Genomic DNA, 21599 nt, shown 5'->3' on the forward strand with positions numbered 1-21599 from the left:
TAAGAACTATGCATGCAAATTTGGTAAATGTTTACTCTGTAAAAATGGTGTTTTAAAACTTTCGCGGTATTTTTAGAATACACAGACGTTCTCCAAAATGAATTTTAATTAAACATAATCGCGGCTTTAATCTTAAGATGTTGAAATTATTTGACTACTTATAGAGCAGTCATACACGTGGAAAGAAGCACTAAAGAAAAAATCTGAATTAATATTTATTATCTCATGATCTATATTATATACACCGATACTAATATGTTTATTATATTATGAAGTAGGTTATTCTACTGACATGATAAAATTACCGATACCGAAGTAAGAACTTTAATCTTTATTATAAAATGATATGTGCAAATCATCGCAGTAATTTCGAACGTATGTCCTATATATTATTAGTATTAATATTAAAATAAAATAAAATGGTTTTTGTTGTGGTGGTTTGGTTTGTGGAGCCAAGATAACCTTAGTAAAATTTAATTTGAAAATTAACAAATCATTTTAAGAAAACGAATCAATCAAATTGAAGAGTTCGCTAACGGTCTTATCAACGTTGTGTAAACTAAGAACAGTTACACCGAAACCTATGCATTGCTATTATGAAGGGCCGTCAAACATTCATTCGCAAACTTAGCGGCTGTGCAAAATTGGGTTCGGTACTCAATTTGCGAACCCGTTTGCGCTTCCTCCTACACTTGTTTACGAATGTCTCACGAATTTCTCCTCCTTTTTAATTCGTCAATAGAACATTGAAGAGAAAAAGAGTTTTGAATTCTTTCCCAGACATCATTAACAGCCATGCTGTTTTTATGGGATTTCTTTTGATGAAGATACGCTACACAGTAGACGTCACGATCTATGGAAATAGCGAAATGTCCGTTGCCTTCGCAATCCTGGGCACAACTGGTCACACGAATGTGTGGGAGACTACGCGAAGGATCGCGGTTCGCGCGCTTTGATGTCTGTTAAAAAACCGACAGCTTGGAAAACCACGAATGCAGGGAAAACTTTGCATAATCATTTGCAAATGTCCTCCTACACTTGCGGGTTTGCGTATTCATGCAAATGTGAGTAACCGGTATTACAGTAAGTCCTGAAAGAAATATTTACTTGTTTCCCTTGCTACGGTGTGATCTAAAAATGCCACACGTGCAGACAGTTAATTTCATTTCGCTCTCCACACGTGAATTCTTCGCGAGATAAATCGTACGAAATATTGGTATTTTTTTTATAGATGAGCATTTTTTTTACCGTTCAAGATAACATACAGTCGTCGTGGCCTACAGGATAAGACGTCCGGTGCATTCGAGTTGAGCGATGCGCCGGTGTTCGAATCCCGCCGGCGGGTACCAATTTTTCTAATGAAATACGTAGGTACTCAACAAATGTTCACGATTGACTTCCACGGTGAAGGAATAACATCGTGTAATAAAAGTGAAACCCGCAAAATTATAATTTGCGCAATTACTGGTGTTAGGACCTCTTGTGAGTCCGCGCGGGTAGGTACCACCGCCCTGCCTATTTTTGCCGTGAAGCAGTAATGCGTTTCGGTTTGAAGGGTGGGGCAGCCGTAACTATATTGAGATCTTAGAACTTATATCTCAAGGTGAGTGGCGCATTTACGTTGTAGATGTCCATCGGCTCCAGTAACCAATTAACTCCAGGTGGGTTGTGAGCTCGTCCACCCATATAAGCAATAAAAAAAAACATACCGGTCAGTCAGATCTTAAATGGTTACTGTCGCCTCATTAATATCTAAAATGCTGGGCACGTTATTAGCCATTTTAGCTTTGACGGGGCTCACAATGCTTAACAATTTCTTAATCTCTATTTTACCTGAGTCGTTTCGAAGTCCACGTGATATGAATACGTGCACAATAACAATCAAACTGTTATCTGTAAACGTAAACATAAGGATTTTCTCTGAATTAACTAATACAAACAATATTTCTCTGTGATTTTCCACTCCGACGCCATATTTGATAAGCTTCTGCACGAAACTGTATCGACTTTAAAGTCATCGAAATGTTAATTACGATTATGATGAAAAATTATCTTCTCGTAATATAATGGACCTTTGGTATTTTATTTACAATGTGTATACAATTTTTTTAAATCTATGTAAAGTTTTCAAAGCTGTCACTGTTATTGTGATTAGTGATGATAGCCTTAAGCACCAAGGAGGCGATGCGTATAGAATTATTAAAAATCTAAGACATTTTTGTTTATTAACAGTTTCTTAAAACGAATCGTATTAAAATTAGTATCGATAAATTGTTGCCACGATAAAAATAAATGGATTATTTCAAATATTTATCGATTGTTATCTAAATTCGTTGCTTTGCCTTATTGACTTTCTTATCTTTAGGGTGTGTCAAGAGCTAGCCACTGCAGCACTCGGTTGCTTTCAAGCTCGATAACAACTGAATTTTTTGTATTTTTATCATAACCCTTGATAAAATTTGACCCAAGCGATGGTCGTATTTTGAAATTGCGAATGGTTGTATTGTAACTTATGGAAGCTATAATTAGAGAATTGGTTCACAGTCACCGTGTGTAAATATCTATAATTCAATACAAGCAGACCTACATATTTTTACTATATATTATTTCTTCCTTATTTATTTATTATTTTTATGCTTGATTAATAAAAAATACTTAACTCACAAAATTAGGAAAATTGCGCACTTTTTTCTGATATTTTCAGACATTCGGCATAAAAATTTAAGTGCTTTTAGGGGTAACAGACAGACAGTGGGAAGTTTTTGCACCGAGCGGGTGATATTGCTCGGTATACCGACAATCCGAATGTTATTTATTGTTCGGAACTTGTTTCTTTGCAAACATATCCTAGTCCAATGTCGGAGATGTGTGACCTTAAGTGTTGATGATACGGTCGTGAACACCTTGGACAGTAGCTACCTGAACAAATATGTCTATCCATAGATTTTTATATCCAAACACTAATGCAGGATTTATCCGGGCGATGTTTGGATATACAGGACAGGGGAATGATCCAAAGGGTTGAAGCGTTGGGCAATCGTAGTCCCCGTTCGTAAAATCACGGATAAGATAAGATAAGATGGGCACTATTTACAAAACCGAGTTCAGGGTTATATTCGATTTTTATTAAAACCCTCTCGTAGCTTCTTTCGCCATTAAATGAAAAGATTTATGTTCTTAGCCATCTCCTGAAACTCAGCTGACTTCCGTTTTTCAGGTGTAGTGAAATTTTCAGTTAACCGATAAAAATGAGGGAGTTCTCAATTGAATTATACTTTTTCATTAGTGTTACCTCAGATCTCTTTAAAAATTTAACCGGTTTTGATTATTATTTTTTATTTGAAATATGGTGCTTATGAGGTCCATTTCGTGATCAATTTTATCAAAATCTGATCAGTAGTTTTCGAGTTTTCCGTAATACATATTGAACTATCTTCGACTAGGTACATACATTGATGATCTTCTCATTTTATTTTCGGAAGTCGGTTATCTTTTTCGTATTATTTAAGAGTACGACCACGGTCTTGAAATCCAAAACAGTATTTAGTGTTGTAGCATTTTGAATTGTGAAGTAATAGATGTTTGTTTACCGAATTTAATCAGGGTCACGTTTTTTGTACATGATAAGATTCATGAAGGTCGTTCCTCAAGTGCGGTCACTAAGGAGAACGTGGCTATCGATAAGTGATAATTTGCCAATTATATACACGTCTTTATACGTGAACACAGATCCTTCATTATTTTTTTATTTTTTATTGCTTAGATGGTTGGACGAGCTCACAGCCGACCTGGTGTTAAGTGGTTACTGGAGCTCATAAACATCTACAACGTAAATGCGCCACCCACCTTGAGATATAAGTTCTAAGATCTCAGTATAGTTACGACGGCTGCCCTACCCTTCAAACTGAAACGCATTACTGCTCCACGGCAGAAATAGGCAGGGCTGTGGTACCTACCCGCGCGGACTCACAAGAGGTCCTACCACCAGTAAAATTGTGATCGTGGGACATACACATTACAGTTCGATCGGTTGGTTTATTTTGCTCTGATATTCGCAGTGCCCGTGAATCAAACAGTTTTCAAATAAACTAGAAAAGCCTTTGTTCTGTCTATTGAGATAATTTCACATGCGCCTCACAAGTCCTATGTTAGGGTGGGCTATAAATTTCTTCTGTCATACTGCTGCTGCTATGTCGATAGAAAAACAGTCTTTGAGTCTGTGTGGATACGAATCATCATCGTGCCTATATCAAATTCCAAGCCTCATCGTTTTTGAAAATTTTAAATGTAGTGGAACAATACCTTTGTCTCGCTTGTAATAAACCTTGTTTTATTGGGTCGGTTTCAACTCTAGTAATACAAAGCAATTCAGACATTTCACACGGTGGGCGTGTCATAAACATTTTTAGAAGGCCTTTATTAGTTTGGTATGTATATATGTATGTACGTATGTACATATGTTTGATTGTATGTAACGGAACCTTTGATCGTCATTTTCACCGAAAACAAGACGACCTTTTAACTTGAAAATTTACAGACTCATCAAGGGCCAATGACAATGCAATAACTTTATTACTTCGCTCTGATATCCTGACCAGTTTAAGATAAAAGATTGAACTATTTGTTAGTTCGGTTTTCTAGTTAAGCGTCTCTTTTGTTTTTGTTTTTAAACTCAATTTACTCAACTTTTTTTCAGACTCGTCGAGTAATCGCGATAAGAAGAGAAGATCAGTCAGTATGGGAAAGACGAGCGCCATTTTCACCATCGAACGTGAAAAGTCTCGTCAGAGAAGGAGTGAAGGTCATCGTCCAGCCCTCCAATCGGCGAGCATACCCTATGCAGGTAGCATTCAGATTTCTGCCGAAAACAAAACATCGTGTCTGCAGTTTGATCATCGCCCAAAACACGTCATTACGGATCCTCCCGATCCATTAACGGTGCTTTTAGGTACCACAAGCACCGGTCACCGTCCTCGTCGAACCCGTCGCTTGCGACGAAGGGCTCGACGAGCAAATTAACCCACAGACACAGCCCACTGAGTTTCTCGCCGGATCTTCTTAGTGGGTCACGATTCCGATCCGGTGGTAGATTCTACGAAGCACTGCTCTTGCTCAGTGTTAGCATCACTCCGGTTTGAGCGCCGTCAGCTCACCTACTAGCTAAGGTTACGCTGAAATAGCCTCTCAAGGCTATTTGTTAATATGCTCCGAGAAGTGGCCCTACTATTGTACACGATTGACCAAAATCCAGACACCATCTAGGGTTAAGTGACTCTCGTATCCTGGACATCACAACGTGAAACCAACAAATAAATACGTCATAAAAATATGCATCTTAAATAAGATTATGGATTTTGAAAATTATTTAAAACAATGGTATAGGTGGTAATGATAGTATAGTTAATTGAAAGTACTCTTATAAATATTCGCATATAAAATACTGAACCTTGATTCACATAGATCAATATACAAGAATCAACAAAAATATACTGCGCAAATTTAGTTTTACATTGTTAGACTTTACCATTAAATTTTATGACGTTCGTGATCTATCTTCATTTGCAGTCTTACATAAATGCTGGGGCGATAGTGCAGGAGGACATCAGCGAAGCCAGCGTTATATTTGGAGTGAAGCAAACTCCTATTGATCTACTTATACCTAACAAGACGTACTGTTTTTTCTCTCATACAATCAAGGCACAGGAAGCCAACATGCCAATGTTGGATGCTATGCTGGCAAAGGTTGGTCATATTAAAGTTATCGTAAATTTTTTTTTTTTATTTTTTTTTATTGCTTATATGGGTGGACGAGCTCACAGCCCACCTGGTGTTAAGTGGTTACTGGAGCCCATAGACATCTACAACGTAAATGCGCCACCCACCTTGAGATATAAGTTCTAAGGTCTCAGTTTAATTAAAACGGCTACTCCACCCTTCGAACCGAAACGCATTACTGCTTCACGGCGGAAATAGGCGGGGTGGTGGTAGCTACCCGTGCGGACTCCCAAGAGTTCCTACCACCAGTGACAGTGTAGAAGTAATTTAAGCTTACTGTTTAACCTAGTGTAGCATAAATGGAGAAGATAAATCTGGTAAAAAGAAGATCTTAAGGAAGTGCCTTGAACAAGTGAAAACGTTATTCTCGAAACAATAAAATGCTTTCCTAGTTTCTAACGTTTCTTAAGTTAAACTATATAGTCTATGACTACCCAAGTAGTTCACTTTCTATAGTTCCTTGAGAACTTTACTTCCACAAATTGTACGCTATACGAACGATTTCTTAGCAAATTTTTCTTCTTGTTAAAAACATTACTAATCTTACTAGAAGGTTACTTTAATATCGCTTAAATGTATTCTTTAAGCTCAATACTAAAATTAACACCTATAACAACTTTAGTATTAGTGTTAACCAAACAAGTTTATTAGCTTACGGAAAACATTAAATTGTATGCCCCTTTGGCACATTGTTTGTAGAATATATAGCCTGGGATCAAACATTGTCGAATTACAACCGTGCATCGGAAGACGTAGCATGGATGTACCCCCATAAATAAGGTAAATCGATGACAGTGCAGGCAGCATAAGAGCAAACGTTGCGGCGAGCCTTAGTGGAAGCCTATATCCAGATGTGGACCTCTGTGGGTCGATAAATATATAGATGCACCCTTAAACAAAACTGGCTGTATTTAGGATTTGATGAACGGACTGGAAAGCCGCGAAAAGCGGTTTAAGGCGGTAGGCAGCGGCTTGGCTCTGGCCCCGGCATTGCTGATGTCAATGAGAGACGGTAATCACTTACCATCATGTGGGACGTATGCTCATCTAACTTTTTTTTTAATTGCTTAGATGGGTGGGCGAGCTAACGGCCCACCTGGTGTTAAGTGGTTACTGGAGCCCATAGACATCGACAACGTAAATGCGCCACACAAAATATGGAACAACATATACACAATTACAAACAATACATAATAAATCTACAATTTTCAGAACATTCGTTTAATAGACTACGAGAAGTTGATGGACGACAAGGGGAATCGGGTAGTCGCCTTCGGGAAGTACGCAGGAGTTGCAGGAATGGTGAACATTCTGCACGGACTCGGTCTGAGGCTATTGGCTCTCGGACACCACACTCCCTTTATGGTAAGGATTAGGTGACCAGATAACGATTATTTTGAAAACAACTGATAACGAAATCCAATGGAAAATAGCACAATTAAATGATAAAGAAATATTTGTTACGATTATAATTATTTATACGAGCTTTATCATATAATTATGTAAAATACATCCATCATTACTCGTCGTGATCATAAAATTTTGGTTTGTTACGTCACGAAATAACAAGTGTATCGAAAATGTTGTCGTTGAAATTTTATTTGTTGATGTTTCTTCCATTCAAATTATTTATTTATTATTAACATAGAAGTAGAAACACAAACATAGTGTGCATCTGTGCTTGAGAACTAGATGATAAAACCTGTATCTCAAGCAGCAGTGCTCCTCGTACAAAGAATACAACAGCTTTACTTCAGATACACAAAAATAGAAAGTTAATAGACAAGAAATACACTGAAATTCATGGTTTGCATAAAAGTGACAAAATGTGAGCTTAAAAATATAAAAATTAACAAAAAATATTGAAATGAATGTATTTATGTACCCTCTGTGTGTAATGAGTCTGAGCGTGAGTGAGTGTAAGAGGGTGTGTATCAAAATATCAATGCTATTTCATCCGTTTTATTTAATTGAAGATGTTCCCAGCATATAGGTCCCGCTCACAACTACCGGAATTCTAGTATGGCCCGCCAAGCTATCCGGGACGCGGGATACGAAGTTGCCTTAGGAATGATGCCCAAATCCCTGGGACCGCTGACATTCGTATTTACGGGATCCGGAAACGTCTCGCAGGTACCACCACACTACATACCTTTCAAATAACTAAATAATGCCGTAACACCAATAGGTTATTCGTGTGCAATCATCAATCGCTCTCAATAGTCAGTCGAAGAGAGCTTTTGGAAACATTTTTATACTAGTAGTGAATTAAATGTAAGATATGTTTCGGCATGTGCGCCATCTTGAATCTCCCCAAAATGTGCATTTGTTTACTAATATGTGATTTTTTACTGGTGGTAGGACGTCTTGCGAGTCCGCACGGGTAAGCACCACCACCCTGCCCATTTCTGCCGTGAAGCAGTATGCATTTCGGTTTGAATGGTAGGGTAGCCGTAGTTAAAAGTGGGACCTTAGAATCATGTCTCAAGGTGGGTGGCGGCATTTACATTGTGGATGTCTATGGGCTCCGGTAACCATTTAACATCAGGTGGGCCGTGAGCTCGTTCACTCAACTAAGCAATAAAAAATAAATAAATAAACTAACGTAGCGGCTCACAAATTGTAAAGTACAAGTTAGGCCCTCGTTTTGTATGACAGGGTAGTCAAGAAATCTTTCAAGAACTCCCACACGAATACGTTCCGCCTGAGATGCTGAGGAAAGTCGCAGAGCACGGGAGTAAGTATCATTAAAAATGTATTACATTTTTTGAATATGAGAATATAATATAAAAATAATCTGTTAGTCCATTAATCCCAGAAGACCACGGTACTATAGTAATATTAATGTTTAATAATATGTATGCAAATAATACTTCACCGTCATCCGACTGTATTGGTATTAACTTTTTATTCTTAATACCTTTAAGCTATTCAATACTTTTGACATAATACTAACTGCCTTTTAAATTGAAAAAAGTTTCTGAACGTTTTTTTGTTGTTGTTGTTTAATATGTTGCAATCCTAAGAAAAGACAATCATATAAATGTAAAAACAAACAGTTTTACCATGTATTATCAGTTAAAATAATGTTGAACGGTATTTACAGACAAACAAAAGACATGTATCAAAATGAATAATATATATACTTAGTCTGGCCATAAATACTGCTACAATAAAAATAAAAAATAAATATATTACAAATAACATTTATTACTTTTACAGTGTGTTAGTTTAATACATAAATATAAAACAATTTAAAGTATAAAAAGTTATTCGAGGTGGTCTCCATTGGCTGCAATACAGTCCTTTAAACGTTGAGGCCATTCCGATAGAGGCACCCGTCACGCGCGGACGTGCTCATCGACCACTCGATCGCCCGGCCTTTGTTAGCCCGGCCATTGTTCGCGCGGCCTGTGTTCGTGGTACATCTGCCGACCAAGTGTTTTTCCTGGAAGTTTTTATTTGTTTTGTTTCCTTTTGTTATTTCTGTGTTCGTGGTACATCTGCCGACAAACTGTCTTCCTGGAAGTGTTTAATTGTTTTGTTTCTTTTTGTTATTTCCGTTTTGTTGTGTTTTTTCTTTGTCCTGTAGTAATCGTGCCGCATCGCCACCTGTGTTCAATAGAACCGCTCAGGTCCGAGAAGTTGGGGCCTCGCCGCAAGGCGAGTGTTTTCTAAGACCCAGGGTAGCCCCACCTGGGCACGTAGACATCATGGACGCTGTATTTGCGGAATTTCTCCGGCTTCGCTACCCAAAGCTCACTTCCGAGTTTCAGGCCTTCAAGGCCGATCACACCGCGAGCCCTCTCGTGGACTCCGCCGAGCTCGCTGCTCCTGCGTCGCCTGTACCTGCGTGCAAAGCTTCTGCATCGAGCACCGCAGCCTCCGTCGTGCCTGCCGTTCCCGCGTCGCCTATACTGGCGAGTAAAACTGCTGCGTCGTCCGCCGTGGTCACCGTTCCAGCAGCGCGATCATCCGCGGCCTCCGTCGCGCTCTCCAAAACACCTACTCGTAGGTCACCTGCGCCCGCCTCCTCGTCCTCCGACTCTGACTCGGAGATGGAGGTCGACCTCGCCCCCGCCTCATCGACGGATGGATTCACCCTGGTGCAAAAGGGTAAGAAGCGTGCCGCGGAGTCTCGAGCTCCCGCGGCCGCTAAAATTAACAAAGCCGCGAACGCGTCGCGCCCCCGCCCTCAGACTCCCGTTGCGCCTCCAGCCCGTGCCACTCCGTCGCCGCGTCCGGTGGCACAAAATAAAACCCAGAGCCCTCCTCCGGTAATCCTTCAAGAGAAGGCAGCTTGGGAACGAGTTTCCCTGGCCCTTAAGGCCAAAAATATCAATTTCACGAATGCCCGTAACCTCGCGAACGGCATTCAAATTAAGATTCGAACACCCGACGACCATAGGGCCCTCTCTTCTTACCTCCGTAAGGAGCGTATAAGTTTCCACACATATACGCTCCAGGAGGAGCGCGAACTCCGTGCCGTTATACGTGGCATCCCTAAAGAGTTGGATGCCGAGCTCGTCAAGGCCGACCTTCTCGAACAAGGCCTACCGGTTAACTCCGTACACCGCATGCACACAGGCCGCGGAAGGGAGCCATATAATATGGTTCTCGTCGCCCTCCAGCGTACCCCCGAGGGTAAGCAAATATTCAACATCCGAACGGTCTGTAGCCTTTCCGGAATCGCAGTCGAAACCCCACACAAGAAAGGCACACCTAGCCAGTGCCATAACTGCCAATTATACGGGCATTCTTCCCGTAACTGTCACGCGCGTCCCCGATGCGTCAAGTGCTTAGGCGATCACGCCACGGCCCTATGCACTCGCGATCAAAAAACCGCGACGGAACCGCCTAGCTGCGTCCTGTGTCGAACACAGGGTCACCCCGCAAATTACGGCGGATGCCCCCGAGCCCCTAAAATAAATCGCCGCGTCGCCCGCCAAAACCGCCTCCGAGCTTCCGGCCCAGACATCAAAGCCTCGGCACCCTCTGTGTCGCAGGCTAAGCCAGCGTTCGTTCCGGCGCCGGTGCCCAGTGTCTCGGCCTGGGCGAAACCGCTGCCGTACACGAACACGGCTACAACTCCCTCCTCCGCGATTCGTCCCGCCCCCGCGACTCGTCCCTCTCCCGCGACTTGCCCTCCGACCGCGTCCGACAATCTCGCTTTAGCGATCGACTTCTTTCAGTCGATCAACTTTGAGCGCGTTAACGCTTTGGGCGACGCCATTCGCGCTGCCTCCACTGCACAACATTTTATCGCCGTTGTGCAAGAATACGCCGACGTATACGCGTCATTAAATACGTACGTCCTCCCCTCACTCCGCCGGTAATCAATGGCGTATATAAGTAGAATAAAGCCCCTATCCGTAACGATAGGATTTTTTAACGCTTACGGTCTCGCAAATCAACGTGATCAGGTTTCTGACTTTTTGCGTGACCATCAAATTGATATATTTTTAGTGCAGGAGACCCTACTTAAGCCCGCGCGCCGTGACCCTAAAATCGCGAACTATAACATGGTCAGGAACGACAGGCTCTCTGCTCGTGGTGGTGGCACCGTCATTTACTATAGAAGAGCCCTGCATTGCGTCCCGCTCGATCCTCCCGCGCTCGCTAATATCGAAGCATCAGTGTGCCGAATCTCACTGACGGGACACGCGCCGATCGTTATCGCGTCCGTTTATCTTCCACCGGATAAGATCGTTCTAAGCAGTGATATCGAGGCGCTGCTCGGCATGGGAAGCTCTGTCATTCTGGCGGGCGACCTAAATTGTAAACACATCAGGTGGAACTCACACACCACAACCCCGAATGGCAGGCGGCTTGACGCGTTAGTTGATGATCTCGCCTTCGATATCGTCGCTCCGCTAACCCCGACTCACTACCCGCTAAATATCGCGCATCGCCCGCATATACTCGACATAGCGTTATTAAAAAACGTAACTCTGCGCTTACACTCGATCGAAGTAGTTTCAGAGTTAGATTCAGACCACCGTCCCGTCGTTATGAAGCTCGGTCGCGCTCCCGATTCCATTCCCGTCACGAGGACTGTGGTGGATTGGCACACGCTGGGCGTCAGCCTGGCTGAATCTGATCCACCATCGCTCCCGTTTAGCCCGGACTCTACCCCGTCTCCTCAGGATACCGCTGAAGCCATAGACATCTTAACGTCACATATCACCTCGACATTAGATAGGTCATCGAAACAAGTTGTAGTGGAGGACTTCCTTCACCGCTTCAAATTGTCCGACGATATTAGGGAGCTCCTAAGAGCTAAGAACGCCTCAATACGCGCCTACGACAGATATCCTACCGCGGAAAATCGTATTCGAATGCGTGCCCTACAACGCGACGTAAAGTCTCGCATCGCCGAAGTCCGAGATGCCAGATGGTCTGATTTCTTAGAAGGACTCGCGCCCTCCAAAAGGTCTTACTACCGCTTAGCTCGTACTCTCAAATCGGATACGGTAGTAACTATGCCCCCCCTCGTAGGCCCCTCAGGCCGACTCACGGCGTTCGATTATGACGAAAAAGCAGAGCTGCTGGCCGATACATTGCAAACCCAGTGTACGCCCAGCACTCAATCCGTGGACCCTGTTCATGTAGAATTAGTAGACAGTGAGGTAGAACGCAGAGCCTCCTTGCCACCCTCGGATGCGTTACCACCCGTCACCCCGATGGAAGTTAAAGACTTGATCAAAGACCTACGTCCTCGCAAGGCTCCCGGTTCCGACGGTATATCCAACCGCGTTATTAAACTTCTACCCGTCCAACTCATCGTGATGTTGGCATCTATTTTCAATGCCGCTATGGCGAACTGTATCTTTCCCGCGGTGTGGAAAGAAGCGGACGTTATCGGCATACATAAACCCGGTAAACCAAAAAATCATCCGACGAGCTACCGCCCGATCAGCCTCCTCATGTCTCTAGGCAAACTGTATGAGCGTCTGCTCTACAAACGCCTCAGAGACTTCGTCTCATCCAAGGGCATTCTCATCGATGAACAATTCGGATTCCGTACAAATCACTCATGCGTTCAACAGGTGCACCGCCTCACGGAGCACATTCTTGTGGGGCTTAATCGACCAAAACCGTTATACACGGGAGCTCTCTTCTTCGACGTCGCAAAAGCGTTCGACAAAGTCTGGCACAACGGTTTGATTTTCAAACTATTCAACATGGGTGTGCCGGATAGTCTCGTGCTCATCATACGGGACTTCTTGTCGAACCGCTCTTTTCGATATCGAGTCGAGGGAACCCGCTCCTCCCCACGACCTCTCACAGCTGGAGTCCCGCAAGGCTCTGTCCTCTCACCCCTCCTATTTAGCTTATTTGTTAACGATATTCCCTGGTCGCCGCCGACCCATTTAGCTTTATTCGCCGACGACACGACTGTTTACTATTCCAGTAGAAACAAGTCCCTAATCGCGAAGAAGCTTCAGAGCGCAGCCCTAGCCCTAGGACAGTGGTTCCGAAAATGGCGCATAGACATCAACCCAGCGAAAAGTACTGCGGTGCTATTTCAGAGGGGAAGCTCCACACGGATTTCCTCCCGTATTAGGAGGAGGAATCTCACACCCCCGATTACTCTCTTTTGTCAATCCATACCCTGGGCCAGGAAGGTCAAGTACCTGGGCGTTACCCTGGATGCATCGATGACATTCCGCCCGCATATAAAATCAGTCCGTGACCGTGCCGCGTTTATTCTCGGTAGACTCTACCCCATGATCTGTAAGCGGAGTAAAATGTCCCTTCGGAACAAGGTGACACTTTACAGAAATACATGAAGTCAGCGTCGGAACGGTACTTCGATAAGGCTATGCGTCATGATAATCGCCTTATCGTAGCCGCCGCTGACTACTCCCCGAATCCTGATCATGCAGGAGCCAGTCACCGTCGACGCCCTAGACACGTCCTTACGGATCCATCAGATCCAATAACCTTTGCATTAGACGCCTTCAGCTCTAACACTAGGAGCAGGCTTAGGGACCTCGGTAACCGTACTCGTCGAACTCGACAAAGAGTTCGCCGTGCAACCTAACCCATGAATCAGCTCGCTGAGTTTCTCGCCGGATCTTCTCAGTGGGTCGCGATTCCGATCCGGTAGTAGATTCATTCGCGAAGCAGCTACTCTTGAGTTGTTAGGTCTCCTTCGGAGGCGCTCGGGTAGCTGTTAGCAAATCCCACCCCTCCTGGCTGAGCCTTTGCTCGCCCACCTGTCCTGGTGAAACTGGAAAGGCCTCCGGGCCACCAGTAATCCTTCAATCATAAAAAAAAAAAAAAAAAAAAAACGTTGAGGCCAGTTATCAATAGAAGCACGCACTCTTTCCACGGGAAACATTTTCACTGCCAATCGTACGGATTGTTTTAGGGACTCCAAATTATCATGGCGTTTAGAGCAAGCCGTACTCTCTAAAACTGACCATAAATCATAATCCAACGGATTAAGATCGGGACTAGACGACGGCCAGTCTTCAGCTCTGATGAAGTCCGAAACGTTCGTTTCCAACCAAGACTGCGTAGACCGAGCTTTATGACCTGGCGCTGAGTCTTGCTGGAAGGGCCATTCTTGATTATTGAACATGGTGTTGTTAAGGGGCTTCACTACCTTCTCAAGAATGATATTTTGATACACTTGTGCCGATGTTTTGATACCTTTTTCACAAAAGTATGGCTCAGTCACTCCTTTATAGCTAATACCCCACCAAACCATCACTGAAGTCGAATAGTGCCCACGGTGCACTCTGTTGACTAATTGGGAAGCTTGCTTAGAGCTTTGAGCATAAATACGGTCATTTTGTTTGTTAAAATGTTGCTCAATTGTAAAAATATTCTCATCCGTAAACAAAAATTTTCTATGACCTCTCTTTGCGTACCGCTTCAGTAGTTGTTCCGATTTTACCACCCTATTCTCTTTTAAATTATCAGTCAAGAAATGACCAGTACGTCTCTTATAGGCTGCAAGTTCTAGGTGCTATCTTCATCTCTCGAGATAAAATCTGCTTTCGGACAGGATTTCTTCGAATTCTTTCTTACGGCTTTGACCACCTTTTCGTACGAACACTACGTGGACGGCCAGATCTTTTTCTGTCACAAACAGAGGAGGTCTCATTGCACCTATCAATAGCCCGGTACACAAAGATTTTACTAATACCAAGCGTATGGAGAGTTTTAAAAATTGCATTTGGCTCCATACCTACTTTGTGTACAAATCACAGCGATTCGGTTCTCTTTATCACCCCACTCCATTTTAATATCGCAAAGTATTATACACTGTATTGGCGCCAAAATGAGAAAACTCAATGAGCAATCATATAAAAACGACAGATTCCAAATTCAAATGTAATATTTTGTTTATTTTTAATTGTAACAGTATTTATGGCCAGACTAAGTACTTAAAAATGAATTGCTGTTCGTTAGTCTCGCTAAAACTCGAGAATGGCTGGACCGATTTGGCTAATTTTGGTCTTAAATTATTTGTGGAAGTCCAGAGAAAGTTTAAAAGGTAGATAAATATGAAAATGCTCGGAATTAAATAAAAATAACAATTTTGTTTTTCCTTTGATGTGTCCCTCGTCCGTCGGATTCCTTTTGTTTGTTTAAAGTTTATTTTATACAAAAGTTTAGGTCTTTTATTTATCGATCGAGGCACTACGAAGTTTCCGGGTCAGCTAGTCTACAATATAAATTGTTTTCGAATGAACCCATCTTGACGATTTCTAATACTTCCGGTAAGCGTTCTTTTAAACCGTACTTTTGTAGTCAACAATATTACTAGTGATAGGGTGAACGGTAATTCCGCACTGATAGGTATCATCCTTTCTATTTCTAGGGCGAAGTAATGATACGTTTGGTTTTGAATGGTGCGATATACTATACAGTAGAGAGTTCAACCTCATGTCTCAAGGTGGGTTCTCATTGTGATATCTACGCCTCAGTGACCGCTAAACTGTCCAACGATTTCTTCTTCTTCTATATCGTTCCCTCACTATTGAGGATCGCGACCACACGTGACGTTCTTCCACTGTGTTCGATCATGGGTGGTATTCGTGAAATACGTACTTAACAAATGTTCACGATTGACTTCCACGGTGAATAACATCGTGTAATAACCCGCAAAATTATAATTTGCGTAATTACTGGTGGTAGGACCTCTTGTGAGTCCGCACGGGTAGGTACCACCACCTCACCTATTTCTGCCGTGAAGCAGTAATGCGTTTCGGTTTGAAGGGTAAGGCAGCGGTTGTAACTATACTTGAGACCTTAGAACTTATATCTCAAGGTGGGTGGCGCATTTACGTTGTAGATGTCTATGGGCTCCAGTAACCACTTAACACCAGGTGGGCCGTGAGCTCGTCCACCCATCTAAGCAATAAAAAATTTTTAAAAAGCATTAACCGCATGGTATAGACTACCACCAAGTGCTTCTCTTACTAGATCTGACCAGATTTAGTGCAACAAAAAAATCGTGGCTTGGTATTAATGGTAGAGTATCTTTAGGTCCAAACAAGATATACGGTTGCGAGGTGCGCAGACGTCATCATCTGGTGCGGAAGAACGGCGGCGGTTACGACGCTGATGAATACGAAGAGCATCCAGAGAGATACATATCCACTTTCGCTCAGAAAGTAAGTGTTATTATTGTGTTAATGTAAATTAAAGTGTTCATTTTTTTATTGACAAAAAAACCACCACCCTACCTATTTCTGCCGTGAAGCAGTGATGCGTTTCGGCTTGAAGGGTGGGGCTGCCGTTGTACCTATACTTGAGACCTTAGAACTTATATCTCAAGGTAGGTGGCGCATTTACGTCGTAGATGTCTATGGGCTCCGGTAACTACTTAGCACTAGGTGGGCTGTGAGCTCGTTCACCCATCTAAGCTACAAAAAAAACCTTATTCAGAAATGCATATCATTTCTGAAAACAAACATACGAAATGTATTTTATTTTTGTTCCCTACTCAACTATTGGTAGTCTAAGAGGCTATTCCAACTTCGCGCAGACCGGTAGATGAGCTCACGAGACTCAACCTGAGTGGACTTGCTCAAACAAGATCCCTAGCAAGATCAGTGCTTCACTGAATCTACTGTAGAGATATACGACAAAGGGAAGATCTTGCACCGAGCGGGTGATATTGCTCGGTAAACCGACAGTCCGAATATTGTTGTTCGGAACTTTTGTATATGCAAGCTTATCTTGAAAATGTCGTAAGCGAGATTCAGGTATCTGTCAAATATCTTGCGTTGTATGATGGCTACCCGCCACACTACTACCGGAACAAATTCAGAATCCACTGAAAAGATCCGGTGCGAAATTGAGTTCGTTGTGCCAGCTATTCCACGAGAACCGTAACAGGTACTTCGAGAGCTAAAAGCATCTAGAGTGGATCGGGAGATAAAGATTTTCTTAGGACGACGGCAGCTCTGCGTTGTCCCATCAGTTACTTATTCTTTATAAATAAGAATAATATTACAAGAGACAAGAAGACTTCGCCAGAGACAAGAATAGATGGAGAAAGATCGTGCGTGCGAAGGTACCTATGTACGAAGGGTGTACAAAAGGGTGGTCACGACCCTCAGCAGTGAGGAATACGAATACGAATACACAAGGAGGATTACAAGAGATATACGAATTTAAATGTGGTCTTTAATTGAAGTGTTCGAAGGCCGTATTGTCGTTAATCCCATTTCCGTAGATCGTTCGGAGTATCTCGTAGGTACTGTAGACGGACTTTGATTCTCTGTGTGCTTTGTGTCGTATGTCTCATTAATAGTGCTTTGAAGGCTTTGGTCAGGGTATTAAAATTTCCGCATTCGCCATGCATGCGCATGTGCCATGTTTCTTCTTTATAAGAGACTTGACGATATTTAGCGTTTTAGCTGTCCTGACGGTGACCACCCGTTGTCACATGAGCCGTATGATGTTCGACTTGCAATGGTAATAAAAAAAATCTTACAAGAAAAACCGATGGTTTGTCTGTTTACATTTTATCATTAAAAATGATTGTGGATTCCGTGTGACTAACCTCTGAAATTCGACTTTATTTTCGGGCCGGTAGTAAAAGTAAATAAACATCCAGACCGCTTGAAGATCTAAGCATCGCATTTACACTATCAATAAACATGTTATAAGACGCACATTGCTGATACAATAATATTGTTATCATTAATATCGGTCAAAAGCATTTCTAGGTCAACGAAACAGTGCCATTAAGTAAAATTCACTTACCGTCTTATCGAAAAGTCAAATTGCGAATACGATAAGCTACAAATGACATACACATACTAATTTTGTCTTCAGAAATAGTACTTTGACCATATTAAAACCTTTGGGGTTAGGTAAAGAGACTTCTTTTCTCTCTATGTTCTGTACAGCGTGTTTCGTAAAAAGTTGTTTGTGAAATTGTTCAAGATGATGATCGTCATTTCCATCTTTACCGTGCCACCATTCGTCAGCAGCGCAGACTTCATCCTCCACTAACTGGAATCACAGCATTCTTCCACAATTTTTAATAAGATATTATTTCTTAAAATAAAAACTATTTCTTTTCTTTTTCTTTAAACGAGGTTTGAGAACAGTATTCCACGGTCATCATTCTCCTGCCCTTCTCCTAGTCACCTAGGGTCGGGGCAACATGTTTTCTCCTTCCATACTCTTCTATCATATACCATATCTTCGCTCACTCTCCTCTTACCCATATCGTCTTCCGTCTTTCGATAGTATTCAAGGTGTGCAGTTAAAATTACAGTTAAAAATAACACCACTTAAACTGCAAAAGCGTTTAGAAAACACAGTCAGGCTTTTTGAATTTATCTGCACCAGTGTTATTTCTTACTTATCTCTTTATTTAGATCGCACCGTACACATCCGTGCTGGTCAACTGCATCTATTGGGCAGTTGACAGTCCGAAACTACTCACGATACCTGATGCGAAGCACCTCATCATGCCGGCACATACCCCGTGGTTACCGAAGAGCATCGGAGCCCCGGCGTTACCACACAGGTAATTTTTGACGTTTATGAAAAATGTACATGTCTTTTTTTATAGCTTACTGGTGGTAGGACCTCTTGTAAGTCCGCGCGGGTGGGTACCACCACCCTGCCTATTTCTGCCGTGAAGCAGTAATGCGTTTCGGTTTGAAGGGTGGGTCAGCCGTTGTAACTATACTTGAGACCTTAGAACTTATATCTCAAGGCGGGTGGCGCATTTACGTGGTGGATGTCTATGGGCTCAAGTAACCACTTAACACCAGGTGGGCTGTGAGCTCGTCCACCCACCTAAGCAATAAAAAAAAAATGTGACCACACATTAAATTACAGAATGCTGGCAATCTGTGACATATCAGCAGACCCCGGAGGCTCCATCGAGTTCATGAATGAGTGCACTACAATCGACACGCCCTTCTGCTTGTATGACGCTGACAGAAACAAGGATACGAAGAGGTGGGTTCCGGTGTTTATTTCGTGATGTCTGCCTAATTATCGCTGTAATCTTATCTTATCTTATCTTATACCTTTAAACGAGCAATTCTTGTATATATATATACTTAGTCTGGCCATAACTGCTGTTACAAAGGAAAACAAAAAAAAAAAAAATCTAAACCTAAAATCTAAATCATAATCCAGCGGGTTAAGATCGGGACTAGACGACGGCCAGTCTTCAGCTCTGATGAAGTCCGAAACGTTCGTTTCCAACTAAGACTGCGTAGACCGAGCTTTATGACCTGGCGCCGAGTCTTGCTGGAAGGACCATTCTTGATTATTGAACATGGGGTTGTTAAGGGGCTTGACTACCTTCTCAAGAATGGTATCTTGATACACTTGTGCCGATGTTTTGATACCTTTTTCACAAAAGTATGGCTCAGTCACTCCTTCATAGCTAATACCCCACCAAACCATCACTGACATTCCGATAGAGGCACCCGTCACGTGCGGACGTGCTCATCGTCCACTCGATCGCCCGGTCTTTGTTCGCCCGGCTTTTGTTAGCCCGGCCATTGTTCGCGCGGCCTGTGTTCGTGATACATCTGCCGACCAAGTGTGTTTCCTGGAAGCTTTTATTTGTTTTGTTTTAGTTATTTTTGTGTTCGTGGAACATTTGCCGACAAAGTGGTTTCCTGCAAGTATTTATTTGTTTTGTTTCTTTTTGTAATTTCTATTTTGTTGTGCTTTTTCTTTGTCCTGTAGTAATCGCGCCGCATTGCCACCTGTGTTCAATAGAACCGCTCAGGTCCGAGAAATTAGGGCCTCGCCGCAAGGCGAGTGTTTTCAAGACCCGGGGCCGCCCCACCTGGGTACTCAGCGATCATGGACGCTGTATTTGCGGAATTCCTCCGACTTCGCCACCCACAGCTCGCCTCGGAATTTTTGGCCTTCAAGGCTCGCACACTGCGAGCCCTCTCGAGGACTCCGCCGCGCTCGCTGCTCCTGCGTCGCCTGTACCTGCGTGCAGAGCTTCTGCATTGAGCACCGCAGCCTCTGTCGTGCCTGCCGCTCCCGTGTCGCCTATACTGGCGAGAAAAGCTGCTGCGTCGTCCGCCGTGACCATCGTTTCAGCTGAGCGATCATCCGCGGCCTCCGTCGCGCCCTCTAAAACACCTACACTTGCTCGTAGGTCGCCTGCACCCGCCTCCTCGTGCTCCGACTCTGACTCGGACATGGAGGTCGACCTCGCCCCCGCCTCATCGACGGATGGATTCACCCTGGTACAGAAGGGTAAGAAGCGTGCCGCGGAGTCTCGAGCTCCCGCGGCCGCTAAAATTAGCAAAGCCGTGAACGCGTCGCGCCCCCGCCCTCAGACTCCCGTTGCGCCCCCAGCCCGTGCCACTTCGTCGCCGCGTCCGGTGGCACAAAATAAAACCCAGACCCCTCCCCCGGTTATCCTTCAGGAGAAGGCAGCTTGGGATCGAGTTTGCCTGGCCCTTAAGGCCAAAAATATAAATTTCACGAATGCCCGTAACCTCGCGAACGGCATTCAAATTAAGGTTCAAACACCCGACGACCATAGGGCCCTCTCTTCTTACCTCCGTAAGGAACGTATAAGTTTTCATACTTATACGCTCCAGGAGGAGCGCGAACTCCGCGTTGTAATACGCGGAATCCCTAAAGAGTTAGATGTAGAGCTCGTCAAGGCCGATCTGTTAGAACAGGGCTTTCCAGTGAATTCTGTGCACCGTATGCACACTGGTCGCGGTAGGGAGCCATATAATATGGTTCTAGTCACCCTCCAGCCTACCCCCGAGGGTAAGAAAATCTTCAACACACAGACCGTCTGTAGGCTCTCCGGTATCGCCATCGAAGCCCCCCATAAAAAAGGCACTCCTAGCCAGTGCCATAACTGTCAATTGTACGGGCACTCTTCCCGTAACTGTCACGCGCGCCCCCGATGTGTTAAGTGTTTGGGCGATCACGACACGGCCCTCTGCGCTCGCGACCAAAAAACCGCGACGGAACCGCCTAGCTGCGTCCTGTGTCGAACACAGGGTCACCCCGCGAATTACCGTGGTTGCCCCCGAGCCCCTAAAATAAATCGCCGCGTCGCCCGCCAAAACCGCCTCCGAGCTTCCGGCCCAGACATCAAAGCCTCGGCACCCTCTGCGTCGCAGGCTAAGCCAGCGTTCGTTCCGGCGGCGGTGCCCAGTGTCTCGGCCTGGGCAAAACCGCTGCCGTACACGAACACGGCTACAACTCCCTCCTCCGCGATTCGTCCCGCCCCCGCGACTCGTCCCTCTCCCGCGACTTGCCCTCCGACCGCGTCCGAAAATCTCGCTTTAGCGATCGACTTCTTTCAGTCGATCAACTTTGAGCGCGTTAACGCT

The 21599-nt window shown here is 43.8% G+C and overlaps 2 protein-coding genes across 3 annotated transcripts in view; one reads left to right on the plus strand and one right to left on the minus strand.

The window, feature by feature from the left end:
- Positions 1 to 2171, minus strand: part of LOC101746844 (ethanolaminephosphotransferase 1) — a 31789-nt gene extending 29618 nt beyond the window's left edge. Inside the window, exon 1 of the mRNA XM_012690691.4 lies at positions 1834 to 2171. The gene's annotated coding sequence lies outside the window, so the exon portion shown is untranslated. The remainder of the gene's footprint in view (positions 1 to 1833) is intronic.
- The window catches only part of LOC101743783 (alpha-aminoadipic semialdehyde synthase, mitochondrial), a 46444-nt gene that overhangs the window by 4444 nt on the left and 20401 nt on the right, over positions 1 to 21599 (plus strand). For both annotated transcript variants that reach the window (XM_004926487.5, XM_062671545.1), the window contains 8 exons: positions 4697 to 4843; positions 5566 to 5742; positions 6988 to 7140; positions 7762 to 7908; positions 8434 to 8512; positions 16282 to 16409; positions 18633 to 18784; positions 19102 to 19224. In XM_004926487.5, the coding sequence (XP_004926544.2) occupies positions 4697 to 4843; positions 5566 to 5742; positions 6988 to 7140; positions 7762 to 7908; positions 8434 to 8512; positions 16282 to 16409; positions 18633 to 18784; positions 19102 to 19224 (1106 nt within the window). The remainder of the gene's footprint in view (positions 1 to 4696; positions 4844 to 5565; positions 5743 to 6987; positions 7141 to 7761; positions 7909 to 8433; positions 8513 to 16281; positions 16410 to 18632; positions 18785 to 19101; positions 19225 to 21599) is intronic.

The sequence above is a fragment of the Bombyx mori genome, chromosome 12 (genome assembly GCF_030269925.1).
Source record: "Bombyx mori chromosome 12, ASM3026992v2".
Lineage (NCBI taxonomy): Eukaryota > Metazoa > Arthropoda > Insecta > Lepidoptera > Bombycidae > Bombyx > Bombyx mori.